This window comes from Furipterus horrens, unplaced genomic scaffold (genome assembly GCF_987537825.1).
Source record: "Furipterus horrens unplaced genomic scaffold, mFurHor1.1.pri manual_scaffold_6, whole genome shotgun sequence".
Classification (NCBI taxonomy): domain Eukaryota; kingdom Metazoa; phylum Chordata; class Mammalia; order Chiroptera; family Furipteridae; genus Furipterus; species Furipterus horrens.
Genome location: NW_028327176.1, coordinates 106,003,853 through 106,029,573, shown reverse-complemented (window position 1 = coordinate 106,029,573; position 25,721 = coordinate 106,003,853). Strand labels below are relative to the sequence as shown.

General features: G+C 38.4%; 1 protein-coding gene across 1 annotated transcript in view; it reads right to left on the bottom strand.

Moving 5' to 3' along the window:
- LRRC1 (leucine rich repeat containing 1) overlaps nt 1–25,721 on the bottom strand; it is a 130,222-nt gene that overhangs the window by 14,646 nt on the left and 89,855 nt on the right. Inside the window, exons 5-10 of the mRNA XM_090280483.1 lie at nt 15,300–15,356; nt 14,970–15,033; nt 14,564–14,638; nt 12,053–12,197; nt 9,738–9,856; nt 8,178–8,261 (exon numbers count right to left, since the gene is read on the bottom strand). Coding sequence (XP_090136609.1) covers nt 8,178–8,261; nt 9,738–9,856; nt 12,053–12,197; nt 14,564–14,638; nt 14,970–15,033; nt 15,300–15,356 — 544 coding nt within the window. The remainder of the gene's footprint in view (nt 1–8,177; nt 8,262–9,737; nt 9,857–12,052; nt 12,198–14,563; nt 14,639–14,969; nt 15,034–15,299; nt 15,357–25,721) is intronic.

Sequence of the window (25,721 nt, the reverse complement as noted above, 5' to 3'; positions counted from 1 at the left end):
GGTGGAAAGCAATTCTATTCAAGAGCCTCCTAGGCACTGTGGGTTGTCAAAGCAGGCAGAGTGACCTCTGATCTCTATTGTCTATAGTTTGTGGAAAACAAGGCCAACAAAGAGCGAGTGTTGTTGCAGAGTGCCAGGGACGCCTTAATCACTGGCCAAGGGCACACATTCACACAAACAGAGCCCTCTTTCCAAATCAGCCAAGAAGAGATGGCACAGATATTTTGGCTTTTAGAAAAGATTGAGCAGTCAAAATCTTAACTCAAAAGATATAGTGCTTTACAGACGTCAGAGGAATGCAGTGCAAAGCAGGGAGTTCCTGCTTTGGGATCACACACACCTGGATGAGAATTTATGCTTGATTGTGTTTTGTGGGTTTGAATATAATACTTTAACCAAAAATAACAATAAGGATTAAGTTGAATGGAACCACAAATATACTGGGTTGGTAAAAAAGTTTGATTTTTTTCCATAGGATGGTTCTAGTAGCACTTAGTCATCTTTAACTTCACTTGAAACACTTTTGTAAGATTGTATTGTGACAGCTGTCATATCAGTGTGTATTTTTTAAACACCTTACCAAAACTGGTGAATTTTTATGCAGCCATTTTAATACTGTAAATGGAAGAAGATATGCAACATTTTCAGCATGTTATGCTTGATTATTTCAAGAAAGGATAAAAAAATATATGCAGTGTGTGGAGAAGGTGCTGTCACTGATTGAATGTGTCCAAAGTGATTTGTGAAGCTTCTTAGTACTATTGACATTTTGGCCAAATAATTCTTTGCTGTGGGGCTGTCTTATGTGGGGAAGGTGTTGAGCAGCTCCCCTGGCCTCTACTCACTAGAAGCCAATAGTGGGAGATATTCTCAAAATAGCCACATCAATAAAGTTATTGGTGAAAATGAAAAATTGTCTTTTATTTTATGGAAAAAATATATGGACTCCTTGGCCAACACAATAATTAGCACCCATCATAGAACCAGTCTATTGCTGCTGCCAAATAAATGTGGTAGCTATTGTTTTTCAAAGAAGTGAAAATTCCATACCCAGATGTAAAGTTCAATCACCACTTGGGCGCCAGGTGCCTACTACACTGGAGCGGCGCTGATGCTACAAGCTCTTCCCTGAATCCACCTGTACTCTTTAACATTGTCTCCCATGACCATTTATTCCCCTTCTGCCCCACACCCCCGCAATCACCACACTGCTGTCCATGTCCATGAGTATTTGTTTTTTTTCTCAATTCCTTCACCCTGTAACTTCCCCCCGCAGAGCTGTCAGCCTGCTCTGTACCTACGAGTCTGTCTCTGTTTTGGTTGTTAGTGCAGTTTGTTCATTAGATTCCACACATGAGTGAGAGCATATGGTATCTGTCTTTCTCCGACTGGCTTATTGCACTTAGCATCATGCTTTCCAGGTCCATCCATGCTGCCACAAAAGGTAAAAATTTTCTTTTTTTTAACAGCCGAATGGTACTCCATTGTGTAATGTCCCATAGTTGTTTTATCCACTCATCTACTGATGGACACTTGGGCTCCTTAAAAAATAAATTAAAAAAAATAATACTGGGGAAAAAAAAAAAACCCTTATGGGACAAATAATCTAAATGTGAGATAAGAGAAGTACACAAATTTCTAATGGCACAAGAAAGTACCGTAATTGCCAAAGAAATACTCCAAGTATTAGCCTGGTAAAAGATGAAAAATCTATTCTGTTTGAGAAAGATTTTTTAAAATAAAGCATATGAGGTAGTACTTGAAGGGATTCTTTCCATTGATTTGATTATTTAAAATTCAGAGGCAGAAAATTAAACAAAGCTTATTTTATAGATTATGGCGTATTCATTGTCATTTAAGTCATGTTATATGATGCTTTATATGAAGTCAAAAAAAGCAAAAATTTAAAAAAACAAAAAATAAGTAAAGCACTGTCTCCCTGGCCATGTATCATAATGATATTTTGTGTTAACACCAGTGAGGAGTTGGTATCAGTTCAGTATTATATTATTTGTATCATTCACATGTATTTTTGCTCTCTCTTTGGGGTTCAGGAAGAAGAGTTTACAGGCTCCTTAAAGTGGCCCCCAGGATAAAATGTCTATATAATTTAGAAATTGTGGGAAGCAGAGTCACTGTTTAAATAACTTATTACCAGTAATGTAGGAAGCTGGTATTTTTAAACCTCCCTTAAACCACATAATAGCACTTTCCCAGGATATAAGAGGTTGTACTTGGGTCCTCTGGGAATTACAGAATATAACTGAGAATCCTTATTTAGTTGTTTTGTGTCCCTTAAGTCAAGATGATACTGTCCTTACCTGTTTGTCACTGATCTAATCCATCTCAAGGACCATTAAGCAAACCTTTAGTGAGGTCAACTTTCACTAACTATTTATTGCCTGCAGGTTACATTACCCTAGAGAAGATAATTAGACAGATTCAGTGATTCAAAGAGAAAGCCTACCTTTGTCCGCCTATATTCCACTTTGTGAATGCCTGTCTTAAGTATAAAGGAGCTTGCATTTCCCTTAGCATCTTCCTTTCAATATCATTTGAAACAGAACAAAACCCACAATTCATTGGCAAAAAAGAAAATGTACAATAAGCAAAAATCTGGTCAAAATACAATTTAAAGAGAAATATTATGATGTGTAATTTTAGAAACCAGAGATTATTTTTGGCTTTTTTGAAAACATCATGATCCATGGCATATTATTCAAATGTTTCCTACATCGTATATATTTCGGAAACCATATGGCTTTGGGATGCTGAATTGTTGGGCCACTGACAACACAATACCCACTAATAGCTATGATATTCTTCTTTTTTAATTATATAAAAGCAATTTATGCTGATTGGAGAATAAAAACCCTATACACACACACACATACAATGGGCAAGTTATTCAACCCCTCTTAGTTTCACAACTTGTTAGATATGGATAATGATTTACCTCCACAGAACTGTTGTAAAAATTAGACAAGAATAAGCAGGAAGACTAACAGTGCCTGGCACATGTTAGCTGCCCCTGTATATGGTTGGCATGGCGACTGGCACATATTAGCCGTTCCTATATGCACTGTGATAACAGTCTTGTGCATCGTTCTTGAGGCATATCCATAATTGTGTTCTTAAGATAAAGGTCCTAGAAGCGGAATCGCAGAATCAAAAGGTATGCACATTCTTCAAGTTTTTAATAATATTATCATATTCCCTACCAGAGAAACCATAATAATTTATACTTTCATAATAATATGCACTTTCCTGTAGCCTTGCTAAATTGGGTATCATTATTGTATATATTTTTTTAAATATTGAAAATCTGATGGTCAAAATACTTCCATTACCATTTCTGTGAATCCTGAAAAATTTTTTCCATATTTATAGCCATTTCTAATTTTTCTTCTATGAATCATTTACTGATTCTTGGAAAAGGGGGTTCTTTGCTTTCATTTTTTGTCTACTTTTCTATAGTGGAAGCATCTTTTTCTCAATGATATGAATTTCTAAAAGAAATTCATTTGTTTGCAATGTTGTAAATGTCCCCCTGTCTCCCAAGCTGTCTGTACCTTCTTAAAGATCAGAAATCTCATTTTTATATAGACAAATGCATCAACTGTTTCTTTTATGACTTATTTCCTCTGTCGGGTTTAGGAATGCTTTCTCCATCTTGAAATCCAATAGTGAACTGTATTTTATCCTAGTATTTCTAGATTTTATATTATCTTTTAACAATAAATCATGTAAAATATAATGGGAATGGCCTAAATTATTCACTAAAATAATTTTAAATTATAATAAGAAGGAAGAAAGCAATCCACAAAATGAATACCTGATCACTAGCAACATTTCTGAACACCACAATAACATTTATGGGTAATTAATGTTGACAGATCGCCGATAAAGAAAAACTTTGATGAATGATCTGCAAATTCTATTTGTCTCATTTGACTGGATAGGTGTGATGTAGTTAGGGTCACTACCATTTTAACTTAATGCAGACAAAAGACTGGGGTCTAAAGTTGGAAATACACTCGATTTCTTCCAGTCAGAAACTCTTTATGGTCCAGGCTATTTAAAGATCTGTTTGGAGAATATTACGAAGTTATGGTTGTCTTTCATCATACCCATGATCACACATATACCAACTCCCTGTCTACCCACAAATCATACTGCAACACAGTCTCTTCTTTATTCTTCCCTCTACCAAAATTATGAGATTTTTAGGGAACCTCCTTTTCCCAGAAGTATACATACTTAAGCAACAGAATGAGAAACAAAAGATACAAATAAGTTGCTTGAAAAATCAAAAGCATGCCCATACATGTAGCAAATAAAGCAAATCTAGCCTTTCCATTAAAGATAGAATGGTATCAACAAACTAAGACTTTAGTGAAGACAGATGAGCTGCCAAGTTATGCCTTTGAGAGCTTCTGAATAACTTAAAATTCATAGAAAAGCATTCTCTTGAGGGAAAATAATCTGAACAAATCTGACATAACAAAATAGGTTACAGGCCATGCAATCATTAAAAAAAAAAAGAAAAAAACTGAATTTAGAGGAAAATGCCCAGTATTTTACAATGAAATACACACAAAGCAGTCAGCCGATTTGAATCTTCATGCATTTACAAAACAAATGGAAGTTAGAAATGTAACTGTGGTCTGAACAATACTTACAAGATAACAAGTTTACCTGACTTTTCTAAATTTCCAAGCAGCTAACAATTAAGAAAACAAGAGACATTCATTGATTTGCAAATGTTTACTACAAATAACACCACAAAACACAAACAATCTATTATTGTGACCCACGCACACAGTAGAAACATTCTCCCCTCAATCATTTGGGAAAAAAATGCAAATAAATGCTGCTAAACATTAAGAAGTTGTGCTATAAGATTGATAATATACAACACTATCAAATTTTTAAAGACAAAAACTAGGCAGAACTAGACAGTACACCAGACCAAAAACAATTAATACGACTAAGGATATGAGGCATATAAATTAAATTGGTCAGCATTTCTGTTTAGACATGTCATGCATGCAACTTAACTGCTCAAGAGAAAGTAGTAAAGTTTTGACAGAAAAGAATCCAATCAGGAAAGTGCAGAATTTGATCAAATGGTATCAAGTCTGAAGACAGAGTAGGTACACACACATGATCACTGGGCAAGCCTCACACACACACACACGCACACATACACAGGGTCACATGCCTACCACATTCATTGCGCAGAGACTCATGCCACGATGGTACAGCCCAGACCAACATGACGCAATTTGAGGTCAGGAGGCCCTAAGGGGCTTGGCTGCTCAGCCCCGATGGTCAGAGGCAAGCATTCAACCACTTCTGCTGGGTTCCCGAGCTGTGACCCACAGCAGAATTGGAGACATATGCTCTGTGCATTTCCCATTCTGGGAGCTGAGTGTGTGAGGGGGAGTGAAGGTGTGCCGGAAAAGACCCAGTTCCTAAAAGCCTAAACATTCTCTACTTTATCAGGCAGCTGACGGAACAAACACAGATTTCATTCCTTTATCAAACTCTAGATGCCAATTATCATTTCTCAGAAAACAAAACATTGACAGCTAACTAAAATGCTTTGACGCTAGAAATACTTTCACTTTTCAAATCATGAAAAGCTGTTTCTGGTAAATTTACGTAGACACACAACGTGCACTAGGCATAAAGAACCACGAAGTGCAGTTTCATTCTCTTGAAGTGAGCAGAGGACGGAAGCTACAACGATGGTGACAGTCCTACAAAAATAAAATTCTGAAATTCTTGTCTAGAATGTATGTGTTCCTTTGAAGGAGAGAATCAAAGGAGGGGAGTTGCGGGTGAAAGTGGGATTGTTAACGTTATACTTAAAAGTGCTCTCTTCGGCATTTACCTTGAGATAGTCCTAAAATGTATTAATTTTCCAAAAGGTCCAAACTAAAGACAGTGTGGCCTTTTTTTAACCAAATTAACGTCCTGCCGTGCGGCACGGTCACACAGATGCAAAGGCTGGGCTGAATCAGTATCAGCTTAGTGGCCACGGGAGAGCAGGGAGCTGGCTGTCGGGAGACACATCTCTGCAGCCCAGTTCCATGGACTCCTAGCAATGGGAGTCCCAGTAAGAAAAGCTCCTCGTTGGCCTCAGTTTCCTCATCTGTGAAATGAGGAAATCCCCAGGACCTTCAAAGCTGTGGTGAGGATTTAATGAAATAACATACATGAAAGCACCTCGTCAGCACGTGACGTTGAGAAACTAATAAATATTTTCTACTTCTCTGTGCGTGTGTTTAGTGTCTAATCTTATTACCCATCTATGTGTACTATTCAACAGAGTACATTTAGTTTTCAGAATAATGTTCAGCTCTGTGTTTTGGTTTATCACCAAAATGTTTTGATTAGGAGAATCTCTTAGGTGTGTCCCAGTTAGGTTGAGATGTAGATTTAAAACAGTCAGAAACAGTTTTATTTAGATGCCAGTGTTCAGATTAAGGATGTGTCAGAATGTGGTCACACTTATTGGGTTGGTGAAAAAGTCTGTTGCGCTTTTTCTATATGACGGCTCTAGTAGTGCTTAATTGTCTTTAATTTCATTTGAAACAACTGTTAGATTGTACTGGGACAGCTGTCATGTCAGGGTCATTTTTAAAAAGCTTGTTCAAATCGGTGAATTTTTGTGCAATCATTTAAATATTGAGGACGGGAGAAGATATGCAACATTTTCAGTATATTATGCTTTATTACTTCAAGAAAGGTAAAAAGGCTACTGAAACACAAAAAAAGATTTGTGCAGTGTGTGGAGAAGGTGCTGTGACTGATCAAATGTGTCAAAAGTGGTGTGTGAAGTTTCTTGGTACTATTGACATTTTGGTCAACTAATTCTTTGCTATGGGGCTGCTTTATGCGTGGGAAGATGTTTAGCAACACCCCTGGCCTCCATCCCACTAGAAGCCAATAGCAGGAGAGAGCAGACATACTCAACATATCCAAATCAGTGAAGTTATTGGTGAAAATGAAAAAGATGTCTTTTGTTTTAAGGAAAAAACTAAATGGACCTTTTGGCCAACCTAGCCTAATAAACGTCCTTGTGCTTCCATTCAGGAATGCTTGCTGTCTAAGGCAGAGAGCAGACTGAAACACAGAGGGCAGAGCACCAAGATAAGGAAAGGAAAGAAGAAATCAGGCCAAGTTCAAACATCCTGAGAAGTATCCCAGGAAAATAAGAACCCCTCAAGCTCTAGCTGGTTAGATGGCAGCTTCGAAATTATTCCAAGACAGATGTTGGGAAGTGTCAAAACAGAGAAATACAAAGGAAAATGCATCTCACCGGTGATTATATCACATAATCCCACACTCTATGCGAGGCCCTGACAAAGGGGAGTGGACGCACCAACATTTGATGGAGGGGAAAATGGTAGCTTTAACTTACTTTTAGGCTATGTTGCTAATGAAAATTCAAGCTTGACACTACCCATCTCCAATCAAGTTCTTCTAGTTCCTAGTAGAAAGTAAGCTTTGTTTTTAAACAACACACTAGACGCCTCCTTGTTTAATATGCTCTGGGCTTCCTTCTCATTCTAGGCATTTTCACTCCGGCTCTAAGTGCGCAAGGCTGTTCTCCACAATGGACACTGTCTCCTTTTCCCTGTTTGAAGCACTAAGAAGAAAGTACCCTAAAAATCTGGCTCTGCCCTCCATTTGCCTTCCTCTAGGTGGATGCTTTTGTGAAGAGCTCACTCACTTTCCTGGACATGAATGCTGCCCAGGGTCAATCTCTGCCCAGGAAAACAGGGTTGCATCAAGACCCATTTTTATCATTTCAATGGCTATGGGGCAGTTGAATTTCACATTATCAAACCCAAAGTCATGCACTGCCTCTGCCAAACTCCCAACCCCCCCCCCCCCCCGTAGATGGCATCACTGTTCTCTGTAGGTCAAGCCCAAAACGTCAATCACTTTCTTAAAAGAAAGACACCCACCTACTTTCTTCAGTGTTACTGATGATCACTCTTTGACATAATTCCTCCAACCATCTCTGTACTCTAAGATGAGAGTTCATGCCTTGAAAAAACACCACTTAAGTCTTTTTTAAAAAAGTATTTGACATTTTTGATCCATTCTGTGTTATTATTTCTTTATAATTACTACTTTATTATTTTTTTTAAAACACATACCTCTTTGGGTAAAGACACTAATTTATTTCTGTCTGCATTCAAGTTGCTCAACTTCTTAAGTTTTCCAATGCTTTTAGGTAAGGTCTGTTAAAATAACATTTTTATTATTAATTTTTACCATAGCAGAGTTAAACGGATCTTTTCAAAAACATAAAGAATACAATCTCATCCAGTAACAGAATAGTTCTTCCTGAATATCAGATATTTGTAAATTTCACCTGGGGGATATGGAATTTAATATTTTGCCTTTTGACGGGGAACAAAGCAACACCTAGTAGACAGGTAATGAAGGGAATTTAATTTCTTCAAGATTCCCCCTTCCCTGCACACACCTTTGAGAACCACACGACATGATTGCTTGGCTGATGGTGGAGGCCACAGTGCTGGGGCAGGGACTTCAACCCTGAGCAGGGTGCTGTGACACTAGGGGAAGAGTTGGGGCTGCACAGGCTGGGGTGCAGAGCACAGGGTCCTACAGGAAGAGGACCACGGCCCACATGGGGGTCTCAACACTCGCAGGGAATCCGAGGGTGAATGCTATTTTGAAAATTATTATGATTACTATTTGTAAGCTTAACTCCAGAAACTAGGGCAGAAATTTGGTCACTTCCACCACACCTGCCTGAGAGGAGATGCTGCTGGAACCCCCACCACCACCAGCCCCGCTGATTGTCTGTCTTTGATGAGTTCTTGCTGTCCTTTTCCTGCTCTTTCCACCTAAAGACCATTACTTACTCTTTTTATAAAGAAAAAAGAAAAGGACAAAAAGAACAAGGATAAGGAAAAGTTGAGTAAAAATAAAGTGACGAAGTAAAGACAGCAAAAAGGAAGGTAAACTGAAGGAAAATGGTGGCTACAAGACCATTAAAAAGGAGAAAAAGGAGAGGAAGTGGTCAATGGTGGACCGATGACAGCAGAGGCAGCAGCAGACAGTGAGAAGGCAGCTGAGGCTCGCTGTAACCCTGCTGACCTGTCCCAGAAGGTGGTACATGACAAGGCCTCCGCCCCAGGAAGGACAGGGAGTCTGGTCCAAATGTGGGACACCTGTGTCACTCCCACCTTCCACTTCCAGGGTTGGGTGAGATCCCAGATCCCAGCCCTGCTCTGTCTCCCTCCAAAAGAGCATTCCTCCCCAAGTCCCACCAGGCTTTCCCTGGCCAACCACCATTTCCTCCTCTTCTCTCCCACTCTTTCCATTTCCCCATGAATCCAGAGAGAACAGCATTTCCTCTGGAGGCCTGTGGACGCAGCATCAGAGGCATCAGCACCTCCACCAACATGGCTTCTCCCTACACCTCCCTGGTGAGACTGGTCCGGTGTCAGTCCAGTCCCTGCACTGTGAGCACCACAAGGAGCACACACTCTGACGGGGGAGCTTAAGCACCATTTTTTTCATCTTCATGGCATGTATTTGCTTCAGAAGTTTCTTCTTCAGATTAACATAAGGAAATTTCCATGTAGTCCACCCAAATGACAAATAAGTACAATCTACCCTGCTAAGTCTTTATCAAATAGCAATCCCACGATCAGTAGTCATTTGACTGTGCACACCGCACGTACCAGGAGCCGGTTTTCTGTAAGAACTAGCTCAGTGAGGCTTTCACAGTCCCCGACTGCTTCCGGCAACTGCATTAGTCTGTTCTGATCCGCCTTCAAGATCGACAGTTTCTTCAGTTTTCCTGTAAAAGCGTTATTTAAACTCATTAGTTACAATTGTTTTCCTAATCATCACTTTATTTCCTATCTGCTGCTCTTTTTGTTTTAAATAGTTATTTCTTTTTTCCTCACCCAGCTGTTCACAATGAAACTGTATCATTCTCATTTCCATCACTAAAGGTTGAGAGTTAAAATAATTTGTTCAGAACATCAAAAATAGTCAGCAATTAAAAACAAATCATTTTAAAAGTCACTACCTAAAAATAGCGTATCAAAACCAGAAAATTTAAAGAAAAACAAAGATCTGGCTCTTAAAGGATCTTTAAAAACAAGAGATTTTTGTGTATGGAGGAGAAAGACTTGTATCTCAGTCCAAGAATTCTCCTTACTAAAAACAAAAAAACAATAAAATGCAATTTATTCTCTCACTTACAAATGAAAATGACTTAGTGAAGATCCCTATACTGAAGTATTTATATATATGCAGAATAAGATGGTAACCTTTGAAAAGCCAAGTGAAGGACTGGGTCTATTACACTCAGGCAGGAAGATGGACTCACTAGTGATGCCTTCAGGCCATGGAAAAGAAGATTGTTTACTGCAACCTCCTCAGAGTACCCACTGAGTGAAGAAAGTCCTAAATCATTCACATTCTCATCTTCAACCACAACTCAGGGGACTCGGCCTGCTGAGCAGATGTCCTTTGTTATCTACTCCAACTGGCTGGCATGATTAACATGTTCTCCAGGAAAATCAGAAAGCAGCCCCTATCTTAAGAGACATGAAGCTGGAGAAAGGGAAATGTCGGAAAGATTAACTTGCCTTGCGTGCCCTTGCAGGTCAAAGCAGAACTCAACTTCTTAGGTCTTCATTAGCATAATCAATAATCTACCAACACTGTCCCCAGAGGGTTTCCACCTGTCCTGTTGGGAGACACACTAGCATTCTCTGCAGGGCACAATGAATTGCACCCCGAGGCAGCTCAGCCAACACAGGAGTCCCCTGAACAATCATTAGTGGCAAGGGGTCCTGCAGCCTCTCCTGGAGGACTTCCAGTGACAGGGCGCTCCTTTCTTCACTAAGCAGCCCACACTTATTCAAAACAAATATTTCTTTCAAAGCCCTTTCTTAAATCATGTTGAGATTTGCAATCCTTTCATTTCACCATTTGAAATGGAAGATGTAATAAACCTCCTCCTCCTCCACGACAGCCTTTCAAACGCCTGAAGTCAGCCATCTCATGCCTCCTATTTCTTCCCGTTACAAGCAAGAGAACAACCCCAGTTCCCACAACTGCTTTCAGATGCCATAGATTATTCTCAGTGAACATTTCTACCTCAAGTCAAAATCCCCATCAATTTTCCAACCAGCCTTAACCAAAAGGCAATGTCTATATTGCTGCCAAGTTGCTATTACCGGTTACCACTTTCATCCTGACCAAACACCAAAAAGGAAATGGTCCTCTGTCATACAGCTTCTCCAACTACTGAAAATCTTTCAAAGCACATCCTTTGATGTTTTGAATGAAAGTTAAATAAAGGTCAAAGACAACAATCCTATGACAACTATTTAGCTAAATATAGCTTCTTACAATTTCTAATCAGCTTTGCTACAGTGAAGCTGCCAGTTCACATGTCTTTATACCTTCTCTGTTTGTGCTGATTTTTCAAACTGGACTGAATACCTTTATGGTAAAGGAAGTGTCTTGATTAATTTTTTTAAAGGAAATAGCATAGGATGATTAACAGAAAAGATTATTCTCATGTATCAGAAGAGGCTCACTCCAGCACACCATGCTACCTTTAAGAGCCCTTCCCCAGGTCATGTAATCAGGTCAAAGCTACTTCTCCTCAACTATTTAGGCTTCTCAATTAGAAATTTCTTAGTGATTGCTCATATTCCCCCAACACATACTATTATTTGAGCTAATCTATACTGAAATCATGGAGACAAGGTATGGATGAAGTAGGTATGAGTCAATAATTATAAGCAATAATGCCTATTATTGCTACCAAACCAGGCTGAAGGAAATACTTGCATATAGAAAAACTTAAATTGTACAGATTTTTGCATTCCTTCTTTAAAAAAAAAAAAAAAGGGGGGGAGGAAACTAAAGGAACCACATCCTCAGCTCCTGAGTGTGGTGACCAAAGCATCAGTGTATCCTCCAAATCCTCGAGACAACATCCAGCACCTTAGTAGTGCTTTTCAGTGCTTACCAATGCCATCCGGAATAGTTTCTAGTAAGTTTTGGGAAATGACTAAATCTGTTAATGAAGTCAGGCCACTGATTTCTTCAGGAAGTCTTTCCAACTTGTTTTCAGAGACATCTAAGCACAGCAGGTTCTTCAGATTTCCTATTTCCTACACGTGTGACAGAGAAAAAGAAAGTCATGTTTAAACCCGCCATAGTACAGAGAAATTTGCTACAGTGATAGTTTGCAATCACCTCCTAAAATCATCCTAAGGATGTTTCTCCTAAATGGGAAGGCTGGAGTAAATTTCCAGACCCCCTACCAATGAAAACAGGAAGCTGTATGAAGCAGACAGAGCTGGGAGGGATGCCAAGTCCTCCAACTCAGGCAGGCAAGGAATCATTCACTTAACAGATGAAGAGATTGGCACTGAGAGAGAGAACAAATGACTAAGGTAACACAATTAGGGGGAAAAAAAGGCTGGAATCCCATTCTCCAAGTTTGGACTCAATTACTCAGTAACCATCTTACCCTTTAGGGTGACCCTGAGATTTTTCTCTGTTGAGAAATCATCTACCTTTTATCTCCCATGACAGGTAGTACTTATTACAACAAACATCAATGCAGCTGCTTCCCAGAAAAACTGGGGCATACAGACCCAATGACACATTAAACATCAAGAGAAAAGAGAAGCATACTCTTTTTAAGGAAAACAGTCTACCCAGGAGCGGGACAAGTACCTGAATGAGTCTAATAGTCTATTGAAGAGTTACCTTACCTTCCATTCACAAAAATGCATATTTCCTCTCCTATAACTGCCATTCTGCTGCCACTCAATTAAATTCCCACACTCATTACCCTCTCACTTTGACTGTTAGCTCTGCCTCTTGGCTTCTCTCTATCCAGGTCTGTTCTGCAAAGTGTGCTTCCATATTTCCCTCCTGGAAACACAGCAAGCTCTAGTCATGTAATCAGACCACCCTTCTACTCAAAAAAAGTCTAGTGCCTCTCCAATGGCTGCATAAGTACAAACTCCTCAATCTGGACTTAATTAGTCTAATCTAAATATTATTTCCAGATTATCTCTTAGTAAAAATGCATCTTATGACCTGCCCAGAAAAATCAGACTACATTTCAACTAATTTCATGCCAGAACCCTGAAGTTGTTCTACTTTTTTCATTAATTCCTTTTAATGATGCCACTGTATCCTTTTCTTTCTGTCATCGAAAAAACAAAAATAATTCTGATTATTAGAGACTGTCTGACGTGTTCAGTCCTGATTTAATAAATGTTTATACAAGAGAAAGAAATGAGATGTTTAATTAATTATTTATAATACAATCACTGGTATTTTAATTTCTTTGTAGTTAGATGTGGCATTTTGCACATAATCATTTATGCATATCTGTACACACATATCCTCTCCCCACATCATGCCTAATAGCTGGTATTTTATTACTTTCCTGACAAATTCCTGGTATTTTCCCTCACCCCCAGCACCATCCTTTGACTCCTGAAGTAACTAGAATTTTCTAAGTCAGGATTTCTCATATTTTTCTAGAGAAATCTAAGTATTGATCAAATCCTCACCCACACCAGTTGCTGATCTGTCCTTTCCTTTTCCCAAATGCAGCCAAAACCTCAGAAATAGAACCAAATTAGTTCCTACTTCCATTAGCTGTAAGTGATGTCACAGAAATTCCAGTGCTATCACTACAACAATTAAATTTTTACTTGGGAATTTTCTAGTGTCAAGACTTCCCTGCGTTGACAGGGTGTTCCCCTCCTAAAGTGCCCATCATAACTGGTTCTCACTGCTGAGGAGAGGTACTGTCAGAATTACTCTCAAATACCACCTTGACCATCATGAAACCTATCCTGACTCGTAAGACGAGCTATACTATACATCAAAGAATACAATTCACTAATAGTTAGAAAAAAATAAGAGGAAAATGCCCATTTGTTGCTGTTTGTTTGCTTGCTTGTTTAAGTTTCTCTCTCAACTAACCAGAAGGCAGGCCTGCTTACTGGGACACCACAGGATGACTATGTACTTAGAAGTCTACATAAGGCTTCATTTTATTTGGTTTTCCTACCTGGTAACAGTAGAAAGAACCTGAATATCATGATGTTCCAGCTACACCAACTATTACAAGGCAAAACGTGATCAAAATTATGCCAAAAAGGCACACCACAGAGTGGCAGAAATGTATACCGTCAGAATCAGGGGTCCCAGTAATTTACAATTTGCTGGTCTTGAAGTAAACCATATGGGTAGCAAGGATTAAAACTTCATAGACTAAAAGATATATTTACTATCTTTAGAGCTAGTGGGTTGAGGTTTTCAGTTTTTCTATGGCAATACAGCATGATTCATGTTCAACATATTTTTCCAAATGTGCTTTTTACAACCAAAGTTTTTGGTTGACAAGACCCATTTTATAGAAAATCTCATGTAGAAGTAGGGAGTCCGTGAGGGTTGTGGCGGCCACTGTTTTATGTTTTGGGAGAGAAAATGTGAAATTACCACTTACCTGAGGTAATTCTGACAGTTGATTTCCATCCAACCAAAGATCCTTTAGATGTAAGAGAGCTCCGATTGATTCTGGCTAAAACAAAAAGAATAATGTTACGGTAACAAATATCCAACTTGTAACATAGAGGATGTTTGTTGAAATTTCTCCAATATCAAGCCTTCTTCCTAAAAGCACCGACACTCTTCAAGAATACCAGTCATTCCCACTGATGCCCATCATCTCCAGTCCTGACCCTCTGAATCAGTTCTTAATCCGTGTGAACTGGAGTACATTCTTTAATGTTGCCAAGCTACATATGTGGAAATACTGGTTTGTAAGCATCTCTATAGATCTCCCTCAAAATATTTTCTGTTCATAACTACAGAAAAAGTTAAATTCAAATCACTCTCCAATACAGACTTACCAAATTATATATTTCATTGTTTCCTAAATCAAGTTCTTCTAGTCTCCGTAGCTGGGCAACAGAGCTATATTAAAAAAGAGAGAGAGAGCTCTTAGAAAATACTTAGAAAATGCTGAGCAATGTATATTTCACACTTAAAGCTAGTTTCCAAAAATAAGATTCATTTGGATTTTATTAATACTAGAAGAACCATTAAGAGAAGGCTGACATCTCCCAAACTTTCCATGAGACACAGAACCTCTTTTTCACAAAATACTGTAGTACATTTTTTTTAATGCTTGAAGATATTCATTCGGTACAAAACCCCCATTATTTTCCCCAGAAACTCACTCAGGAAGATATGTAAGAAGATTCTCTCTCAGTTCCAGTGAAGCCAGGTTATAAAGACTAGAAATGAACAGAAGAAAAAGGTATAAGGAAAATTCCTGAGATTCTTCCTACTCCTCTCCCTATAACAAACTTCCTGTAAGTGCAATTCCTAATAAAACCTGTATGTCACTTTCCAGGGGAACACTATCACCACCATCCCACCCACTCCCATTAAAAACAACATAATCTTTACCTCCCAACTATTAATTTTAAAGGAAAAGGAGTAGTTTCATCACTATAAGGCACCCTCGTTCAAACATCTTGTTCATTTAATATGTGAAAAAAACTCACTAGTAGTCATCAAAAGACAACCTCTCCCAGGACCAAGAGAAGCAGCATATATGTGCCTAGACTTCAAAAAGTCAAAAATGAACCATTACTATAAAACAAAATTAAAAAAAAAAAACCAGTAAACGCCTTTAATCTCATGGAGCTCAGAGGTCTTCTTCCCAACATCAGCAAGACCATTCCTGTTTGAAAGGAGTGGGCATCTCAATCCAGACCTCAGGTGCTCTTCTTAGATCTTAAACTTACAGAGCAAGTGGCAGGAACTCTACAGAAATAACTGCCATTTAAATGCATTAGGGAAAATGTAATAATGCACCTCACATGGTGCTTGGATCACAAGCCTGACTCAATAAATGTAGCTATAGAAATGTTGCTTTTATTTCTATTAACCCCCTGAATGGTACTCTTTTCAGCAGATTCTACTGCCTCTTCAGTGTCATTTATGCCTATTAAGAGCACCATGAAAGAAAACAGATGTCCTTCCCAAACACTGATTACCTGGGTGGCAATTCTGCATCTCCATAAACCTCAAAATCCAAGTGATGTCAGCCCTGGCACAGAGACGATGGCTGATTTGTCCATTACTCCAATCAGCACTATACTAAGCTCTGTGTCAACTGAACACTCAAGTTTTTGCTAGTATCACCATAGTAACATCCAGATTTGGAGAGTTTTTATGTGTCAGCGCACAGAACACAGGAGTCAGGCTTTATCCCAACACTCTAATCTGCCTTAATCCTCTATTCTTCCAACATACAAGCCAGAATCATGTACTAACAAAGCTGGTTTCAAAACACTGGAAAATGTAAAATTGATATTCATGAGCAGTATATTTACATACTTAAAGGCCATTTGCTTAAAATATTTTTAAACTATACTATGACATGCACAAATTCCTTATATCCTTCTCCAATTTTAATAGTCCTCACAATTAAAGCAAAAGCAAATAAATGAAACTGTTTAGAATACATTATTTTTGAAAAATAAAAATCCCTGCTAATAAGTAATTAGGAATTTAATAACATTATCCAAATAAAATGTAACCAGGTGGAAAGTTGGGAGCTATCTAGGTCTACCTTCTCTGGGCCAAGTGTTTATACAAAAGAAATAACAATTGCTTCCAAAAGCAATCAATAGATAAGGGTAATAAGTAAGATTGTAAAAGTCATTGTAAAAGTAAAGAGTTCAAAACCAAGGGCTTTGTTTTCAGTTTTAAATTTTCCTGTAACCCTTAGCCAATTTTATTGGGGAGTAGTACTCATTTGGCTAATTTCACATTTGTATTTTGAAACTCACTGGTAGAGCTGTCATTTTATCCATTCATTACTTTCACACCTATTTTGACACACTAAAGACATCCACTAATACAAGGAGGAAAAATTCTCCTTGGCTTCTAACACTTGACTCATTGGCATCATCAAAGGCATGTTACGAAGCGGTTTTACAGGCCTAGGTGCTGAGTGTGCTGAGTGTTGTACCAAGGTCGGTAGCCTTGTTGGGCCTCCTGCCTGAAACACAGTCTAGAGCTGGGGAGACAGCTGCTGCTACCTATGGCAGGAGGTGCTGAGCAGGGCTCCTACACGCGTCATCTCTTAATTAGTAACAGTCCAGCACTAGGATAACACGATTCGGAATGTGAGGCTTTCTGTGAGGTCTATTAGAAAGCAGCGAAGCCACAATTCAAATCTGGATGAAAGCCAACCGTGCTGACCTCCTGCTTCACTGCCCTGAGGCCCCTGGGGGAACTCTGTTCTCTGGAACTCTGTTCTCTGGAACTCTGAGTGTGTCTTACCTTCTTCAGCACAGCAAGGACAGTGGAATTTTTGTTGGTTTATGTCATTTTAAAAATATAATGCACATTTTTAAATTATCTTTAAATTTTGTCTGGAAGGTAAAAGGCATAGGCCACAGTTACTAAAAGCAAATAACGCTTGAGCAAAAATGCCAACAGATTTGTGGACATATGTAACTCAAAAATAACGTCATGTTAGATTAAATGCATAGCTCCCACTTCTATCATGTTAACACCCAAATATAACATCCTCTTAAGTAGAAAGGGTCTGACTACAAAGCACCTTAGTTTCTATTGTTTTTGGATTGTAGGAAAAAGGTGAATGAACAGGTGTTACAACAAGAAGTATCATTTTGGTAACCTTTCAAATTCAAAAATTAACTTAAAACAAAGTATATACAAGAAAAGCCTTTCTGAGGCAACACTTCCCCATAATGTTAAACTATTTAAAATGAAGAACTCAAACACCATAATCAGACTCCGTGGACACACAGATGAAAAGCGTCCCTCTGGAAAGAGCATGTTGAGTCTCAGAGGCGAGATGCCAGAGGCTCGGGCTCAAATCCTGGCCTGTCCCTCACTAATGAGCTGCATTTGCTCAGCTGAGGTGCTTCACCACTATATCTCGATTTCCCCTAAAATGAATATAATCAAATCTACTATGGCAAATAGGGCATAATATATTTTCCATTCACATTTACAGAGCCAGCTTTGTGCCGCATTGCCTCGAGACAGCCTCTGTTCCTAAGCACAGTCAGGTACCTTACAAGTGCATGACATGTACTCGAGTCACGGTCTTCTGAAAGATTGCTAAAGATGCCATTAATCGCAAAAGTCAACCCCACCACAGAACACTCCTCAAAGAACAGGCCCTACAAATGGTGAGCCGCTGGCATTGACCAGCTTTTAACTAAGCATACATTGTCCATAATCGGTGACCAATGGGAGGGACAAGGAATAGAAAACAAAAGAACAGCTTTGACTACAGGCTCCCACCTCCCATATGAGCCCAAACCTCAGGTATAATCTGGACTACTCATTCTTAGTTCAGAGAATCATTTTTACTGATTCTAAAATAAAAGCAAGGGTTTGGTGCTCATCAATTCTTGCTTAGAAAGTTTCAGAACAAGTGCAGAATCCTACCAGCCCACCTCAAAATGTAGTTCTCCAGACTGGTCTACAACCAGCTGATATAAGATGGGATCTGCCTGAATGCAGATTTAGAACAGAGACATTAATTAAAAAGTGAATGAACGAATGAATGAATGATCTCCCTTCCTAGTCTTTCAGAATACAGCATCTTCAACTGAGACTTCAGTACAGTGCCCTCCCCAACAAAGCAACCTGTTCAATCCAATACAAACATCTTCGCATTTCTTACAGCACCTAAGAAAGAACAGTGCTGAGAAGTGCTGGATTAGGGGATGTGAACCCAATTCTGTCCACTTCAGGGGCCAAGAGCAACAAGAAAACCCAAACTCCACACGCACTTAGCAGCCATTTCAGCTACAACATGACATCATGTGGACAAAAGAGAAGTTAACAGGTATTTCTAATACTTTTACAAGTGTGACAAAAATCAGACACTGGAGATATAACAGGAGAATTATTGATCTTTAATATTCCTACTAACAGTGATACTGGCAGCTTACTATATGACACATATAGTTGTAAGCGCTTCACAAGAATTAACCTTATGAATGAGAAAACTAAGGCACAGAGAAGGAAGTTGAACAAGGTCTCACAGAACTGGTGAGTGGCAAAGCCAGGACTCTGTACTTCTATTTGTATTTTTTATCCTCACATGAGGATATATCTTTTCATTGCTTTTAGAGAGAGTAGGCAGAGAGAGAGAGAGAGAGTGAGAGAGAGAGAGAGAGAGAGAGAGAGAGATCAATGTGAGAGAAACATAACTGGTTGCCATCATGTACACACCCGGACCAGGGATCAAACCCACAACCTGGGTATATGCCCTGACTGGGAAACAAACGCATGTCCCTTTGGTCTAGGAGACAACGCTCCAACCAAGCCACACGGGCCAGGAAAGGAATCTGCATTTTTAATGACCATCTTTTGTGGTCTCTTTCTAAGCCAACTTTGTGAATAAGTAATACAGTAATGTATATGTAAAACAAAGTATTCAGTAATACGTTTTCCTCCCATCTCTGTCCCCCATCTATCTAGGTCCCCACCACTGACACCCTTCTCAAGGGAAATCACATTTTTGTTAGGTACTTCTGCATTCCCCCAAGAGTTTTCTTTGATGCAAAGACAAGCAGGCATGCATGTATAGTCTCATTCTCCCCCTCGTCACATGGAAGGTAGCATCCTATACATTCCCGACACTTGGCTTTCCCTCCGTTAACAGATTTTTGTCTCACTTTTCTGTACAAACCAGTATTTTCCTTAAAACTCCATATCTCACCATCGACACATACCTTAATTTTTTTAAACACTCCCCTATTAATAGCTATTTTGCCTTCTGATTTTATTTCTGGCAAATTAAATTTCTATGAATGACCTCATCCTCCTCCCACAAAAAGACATGATTTTCTATTCTCACTGTCACTCTCACCTTTTCTACCACCAAATGGGGTTAAAACAAAACCTAACAAGCCTTGCAGGAAAAGTGCTGAAGCCTTTCTTCTAAGCACACTAATGCTAAAAGTTTTACCCAGTTAATGATAGCAGGGACAAAAGTGATACTCTTTTATAAGTTAGAATGTAGGTCAACTGTATTTTTAGGATTCTATTTCAGGGACTGGGTGAGTGGTTACTTTAAAGAATTTACATCTGTTCTCTACTATATTTTAAAAATGCTTTTAGTCCACTTGGATATTTTTCCCATTTTGGTGGCCAAAATCATTAAGAAAGTAAAGAATAAAATAAATTAAGGTATCCCAAGATAATAAATGGCAGTACACTATAAAGCTATTAAAATATAAATTCTTCTCAATCTCTGGCAGTGATATTTGGGGAAAACAATATTGATGGAGATGGGGGAATTGCTTAAATATTTATTTATTTCTGCTTTTTAAATGTGAAATTAGTATTTAAGAAATCTCTGGTTACTTATTTCCTTACAGTGGCTTTGTTTCAGATATTTTTCTAAATATTTTTATTTGTTTTTGAAACAATATATCTTATAGAAACTCCCAGACCTCACAAAAGAGCATTAAATACGATAGCAGTTTTCAAAAAGATGTTTCTCTTAGGCAACATGCACTAATACATTATAGGTAAGCAGCCTATCATGAGGGCCACGTGGCTCGCTGAGGTCAAGCCCACTGAAATTAAGGTCACATCCCCTAGGGCAACAGTCACAAAGTCAGACCCACATGCTCTATTTCAATCTGCCAGAGAACCCAGGGCTATCAACTGGCTCTACTTATTAGCAAATTGTCATAATTAAATGTTTATTGAAAATAACCATCTAGTGACTGACAATTAGGTTTTGAGTACTGTGCCAGTCCATTACATGTATTTTTTTCTCCTTTAAAAATGCTATTTTTTAAGAAAAAATTTTTCAATTAAACAGAGCAAAGATGTTTAGATATATTTAGGTTAACTCACTTTTTTGAAGGTATTAGTTTCTTTTATCACCAAGGACATGGAATCTCCCAGAGACAGATACACAAAATAAAGACAAAGCAGCATCACCTGAACGTTTTGGAGGCCCTGGCTACGTGTACCTGCCTGGTCACCAGGTGCTAGTAACTGAGACAACTCGAACAACTCACAACATTACGCATAAGGCTACAATACAGGGTATTTCCGGTAAGAATAAACTAGGTCAGTTTCCCAGGTATAGACTCATCCTTCAGCAGTACCACATTTGCCCAAGGCCTACCCTTTTCTTTTATTCATTGAGTTATATTTCACATAGTATAAAACTCACCTTTTTAATGTGTCCAATTCAGTGTTTTTAGTATATTCACAAGATTGTGCAAACAGCACCACCACCTAGTCCCAGAAAATTTTCATCACCCAAAAATAAACTCATGCCCTCAGAAGTCACTCCTTATACTGCCCCTGCACCCCAGCTGCTGCCAACCACTAGTCTAATTTCTGTCTCTAAGGATTTGCCTACACTGGACATGTTATATAAATGGAATCACACAATGTGTGGCCTTTCCTGCTTGGCTTCTTTTACTTAGCATGTTTTCAAGATTCATCAATGTTGCAGTATATATCAGTATCTTATTACTTTTTACTGCTGAATAATATTCCATTATATGGATATGCCAACCATATTTTGTTTATCAGTTCATCGACTGATAAAAATCTGAGTTGTTTTCACCTTTTAAGTACTATTACTGATGCTACTACAAACAATATGCATAAATTTTTGTGTAGACATGTTTTCAATTCTCTTGGGTATATATAACTAGGAATGAAATTACTGGGTCGTATGGTAACTATGTCCAACTTTTTGAGGAAGACCTGCTGCCTCAAATGAGGGGCCACATCATCTTTCATTCCCACCAAAAACATAGTAGGGTTTCAACTTCTCTACATCCTTACCAACATTTGTAATCATTCTTTTTGACTGCAGTCACCTCGTGGGTGTAAATGGTATATGATTGTGATTTTGACCCTTATATTATTTTTCACATATTTTCTCCCACCTGTAGGTTGTCTTTTCACTTTCTTGATAGTATCCTCTGATGCACAAATGTCTTTAATTTTGATAAAATCCGATTTATCCATTTTTTCTTTTGTTGTGTGGGCTTTTTTGGTGTTATTTCTAAGAAACCAAGGCCTAATTCAATGTCACAAAGATTAACCCCTATGTTTTCTTATGAGAGTTTTAGCACTTACATTTAGGTCTTTGCTCCATATAAAGTTATTTTTTGTATGTAGTGTGAAGTAGGAGTGTAACTTCATTCTTTTGCATGTAGATGGATATTCAGTTGTCCAAACAGCATTCATTGAAAAGACTATTTTCCTCATTGAATTGTTTTATTTAGACTTGTTAAAATTAACCATAAATGCAAGGGTCTATTTCTAAATTTCCAATTCTATTCCCCTGATCTGTGCATCTACCCTTATGCCGGTACCATACAGTCTTGATTATTGTAGCTTTGCAGTTGTTTTAAAATCTGAAAGTGTGAGTTCTCCAACTTTGCTGTTCTTCCTTAAGGCTGCTTAAGCTATTCTGGGTCTCTGATACTTTCATATGAATTTTAAGATCAACTCATGAATTTCTGCTAAAAAGCCCGGTAGGATTTTAATAGGGTTGAGCTGATTCTTAGATCAACTTGGGGAGTACTGCTATCTTAACAACATAAAGTCCCCCAATACATTTATTTGGGTCTTCTTTAACTATGTTTTGTAGTTTGCAGTGTATGTGTTATAGATTTCTTCTCTAAAATTTATTCCTAACTATTTTATTATTTTTGGTGCTTCATAAACTGAATTTTTTATTAATTTCTGAATTGTTCGAAGCTAGTATATAGAAATACAGCTTATTTTCATATGTTAATCTTATATACTGTAATCTTGCTGAATTCATTTATTAGCTCTAATGGTTTTTGTGGATTCCTTAAAATTCTCTATATACAGATCATGCCCATCTGCAAGCCAACTCATTTTTAAAAAGAAAAAGAATAAAATGCAGTGTGTGACTTACTTGAGCAGAAACTGATATAACTAACCTCAAGAAAAATATTTTCAGTACTAGAATGCTGTTTGGAAGATAAATTTTTCAAATTGTGTCAACGTTTGAAAACTTCTCAAAGCAAAATTTTCCTTCCTGGCTTTAAGGGAAATCTTCCAAGTGTTTTTAATGATAGTACAGTAAAACATCATTGTTCACTAGGCACTGTTTCCAAGGGCATACCTGAAAAATCCATTTTATTCAGATAGTTTTCCGAGAGCCTATCCAAAACTTGCAATTTGATTCTCTAAGACCCTATGAATGCTTCCCTCCTCCCCAACTGCTGCCTTTCCATGCTAATTGGCTAACATGCTATCTTCAGTGATATATATATGTATATGTATATATATATATATATATATATATAAAATCTGTCCAGAAAATATCCAGCCGTTGTTAATATAACAGGAACTATTTGCACAACATCAATGTAACCCGGCAGCCAAGGAGAGTGGACTGGAATGAGCATGAGTGAACAAGGATGACTTCACTGTACTAGTCAGTGGGGGCAGTAGACACTGTTGAGTAACCATAGGCACTGTGTGGCCGTCACAATCAAAATGACTGAGCGAGTAACGCAACAAATCTGCATCAAATTTTGCGTTAAGCTTGAACATTCCTCTTCAGAAACTATTCCGATGATTCAGAAGCCTGCAGCTGTGGGCAACTGGTGACTGGCAGCTTTATCACAACAATGTGCCAGGTCATGCATCATGTCTCATGCAGAGGTTTTTGGTGAAACATCAAATCACCCAGGTGACTCAGCCCCACTACAACCCAGATATGGCACCCTGCGACTTTTGGCTTTTCCCAAAATGAAAATCACCTTGAAAGGGAAGAGATTTCAGACCTCGATGCAATTCAGAAAAATACGATGGGGCAGCTGATGACGACTGGGAGAACTGTGTGAGGTCCCAAGGAGCCTACTTTGAAGGGGACTGAGGCATCAATGTCCTATGTACAGTGCTTCTGGTAGTTTGTATCTTCTTCAATAAATGTCTCTATTTTTCATATTAAATGGCTAGATACTTCCTGGACAGACCATATCTATCTATCTTCCAACTTTTTCTAAAAGAGATTTAAAGAATTCTTAAAGAGTACAAATATGTAAAATGTTTCATGAAATAAAAAATTAAGGACATGGGAGGAAGAAACTAATGTGCCCACTGTGAGGCAACATGAAGCAAAGAAAATGCAGTTTCTTCAAGGAAGACGTGAAGTTTAAATCCCAGTTCCACCAGCCACCAGCGACACAAACCTGCACAGATTACTTATCCTTCTTTCACAGACAAAGCTACTAAAGCTCAGGGTGGTTAATACTAACGCTATGAGTACGGGTGTTATAATGGGACTGTATGTGCCTAACAGAGCACCCACCCACTGTAAATGCCAGGAACATCTCTCCCCCCAATTCCTTACTTCCCTTGCCATATAGAATTAATACAGCTGCTCTCACTGATCAGTGTAGTTAGCTTTGAGCTTTCTGCAACATAAGCAGAAAAGCAAGTGTGATAAATGTCAGAACTGTTACTAAAAGAAAGAAGCTCACCAGTTCTTCCGGTGAGGTATTTTTTCCCTAAAGATACATACTTTTAAAATCTCTCCCTAATAGCTCCTTATATTAGGAGAAATTAACCAATATTGAGAGTAATTTTTCTTCGTTAGAAGGTTTTAGAGAAAACGAAAGCAGTTTTATTTCATGGCTATTTCTTCATAGGAACTTTTTATACACAAACTGAGTGTACAGCAGTAACACAAAAAAGTGACTATGAAGGAGCAGGCTAATGTGGTTCTAGTACGAAGCTTCCAGAACTTAACTGGATTACCTATGATGGCAGATTAGAAGATAGCATGGTGTGGGAGGTAACACTGCGTGCTTTGTCACACGTATTTGTTCAGTACAAACACAGAGAGAGTTTAACAACTGAGACCCCCACTATTCCAGGGCACAAGGTGATCCAGGTACAGACACTAATTATACATACGCGCAAGCACTGAACAACTAGACTTTTGTGTACAGAGGTCTGAGGTGCTTATTATGTGAGAAGTAAAGGGCATGGTCAGGGAACCTGCGAATTTGCAATCTGTTTCACCTCTTCCAATCGCTGGAGAAGGACTGACGAAAGAGGTAGACTTTTTAAACATTAAGTAAGAAAAAAATCTGTCATTTTGGAAAGAGAAGCAGGTAAAAACTTTTTAAATTCACTTCTATGAAGGACTCTGAAGCTTTCTACTGGGTTTGAGCAGAGATCTGTGGATCCGCATCACAGTAAATACCCAACAATGCATCTGCTACAATAAACAAGTATTGGGTTGACCAAAAAGTCTGTGACCTTTTTTCCATAAAACGAAAGACACATTTTTCATTTTCACAAAAACTTTTTCATTGATATGGATATGCTGAGTTTGTCGGCTATCTCCCACTATAGGCTTCTAGTGGGTAGAGGCCAGGGGTTCTGCTCAACATCTTCCCATGCATAAGGCAGCCCCACAGCAAAGAATTATTTGGCCAAAATGTCAATAGTACCAAGAAACTTCACAAACCACTTTTGACAAATTCAATCAGTGACAGCACCTTCTCCATACACTGCACAAATCTTTCTTTGTGTTTTGGTTGTGTTTTTACCTTTCTTGAAGTAATAAA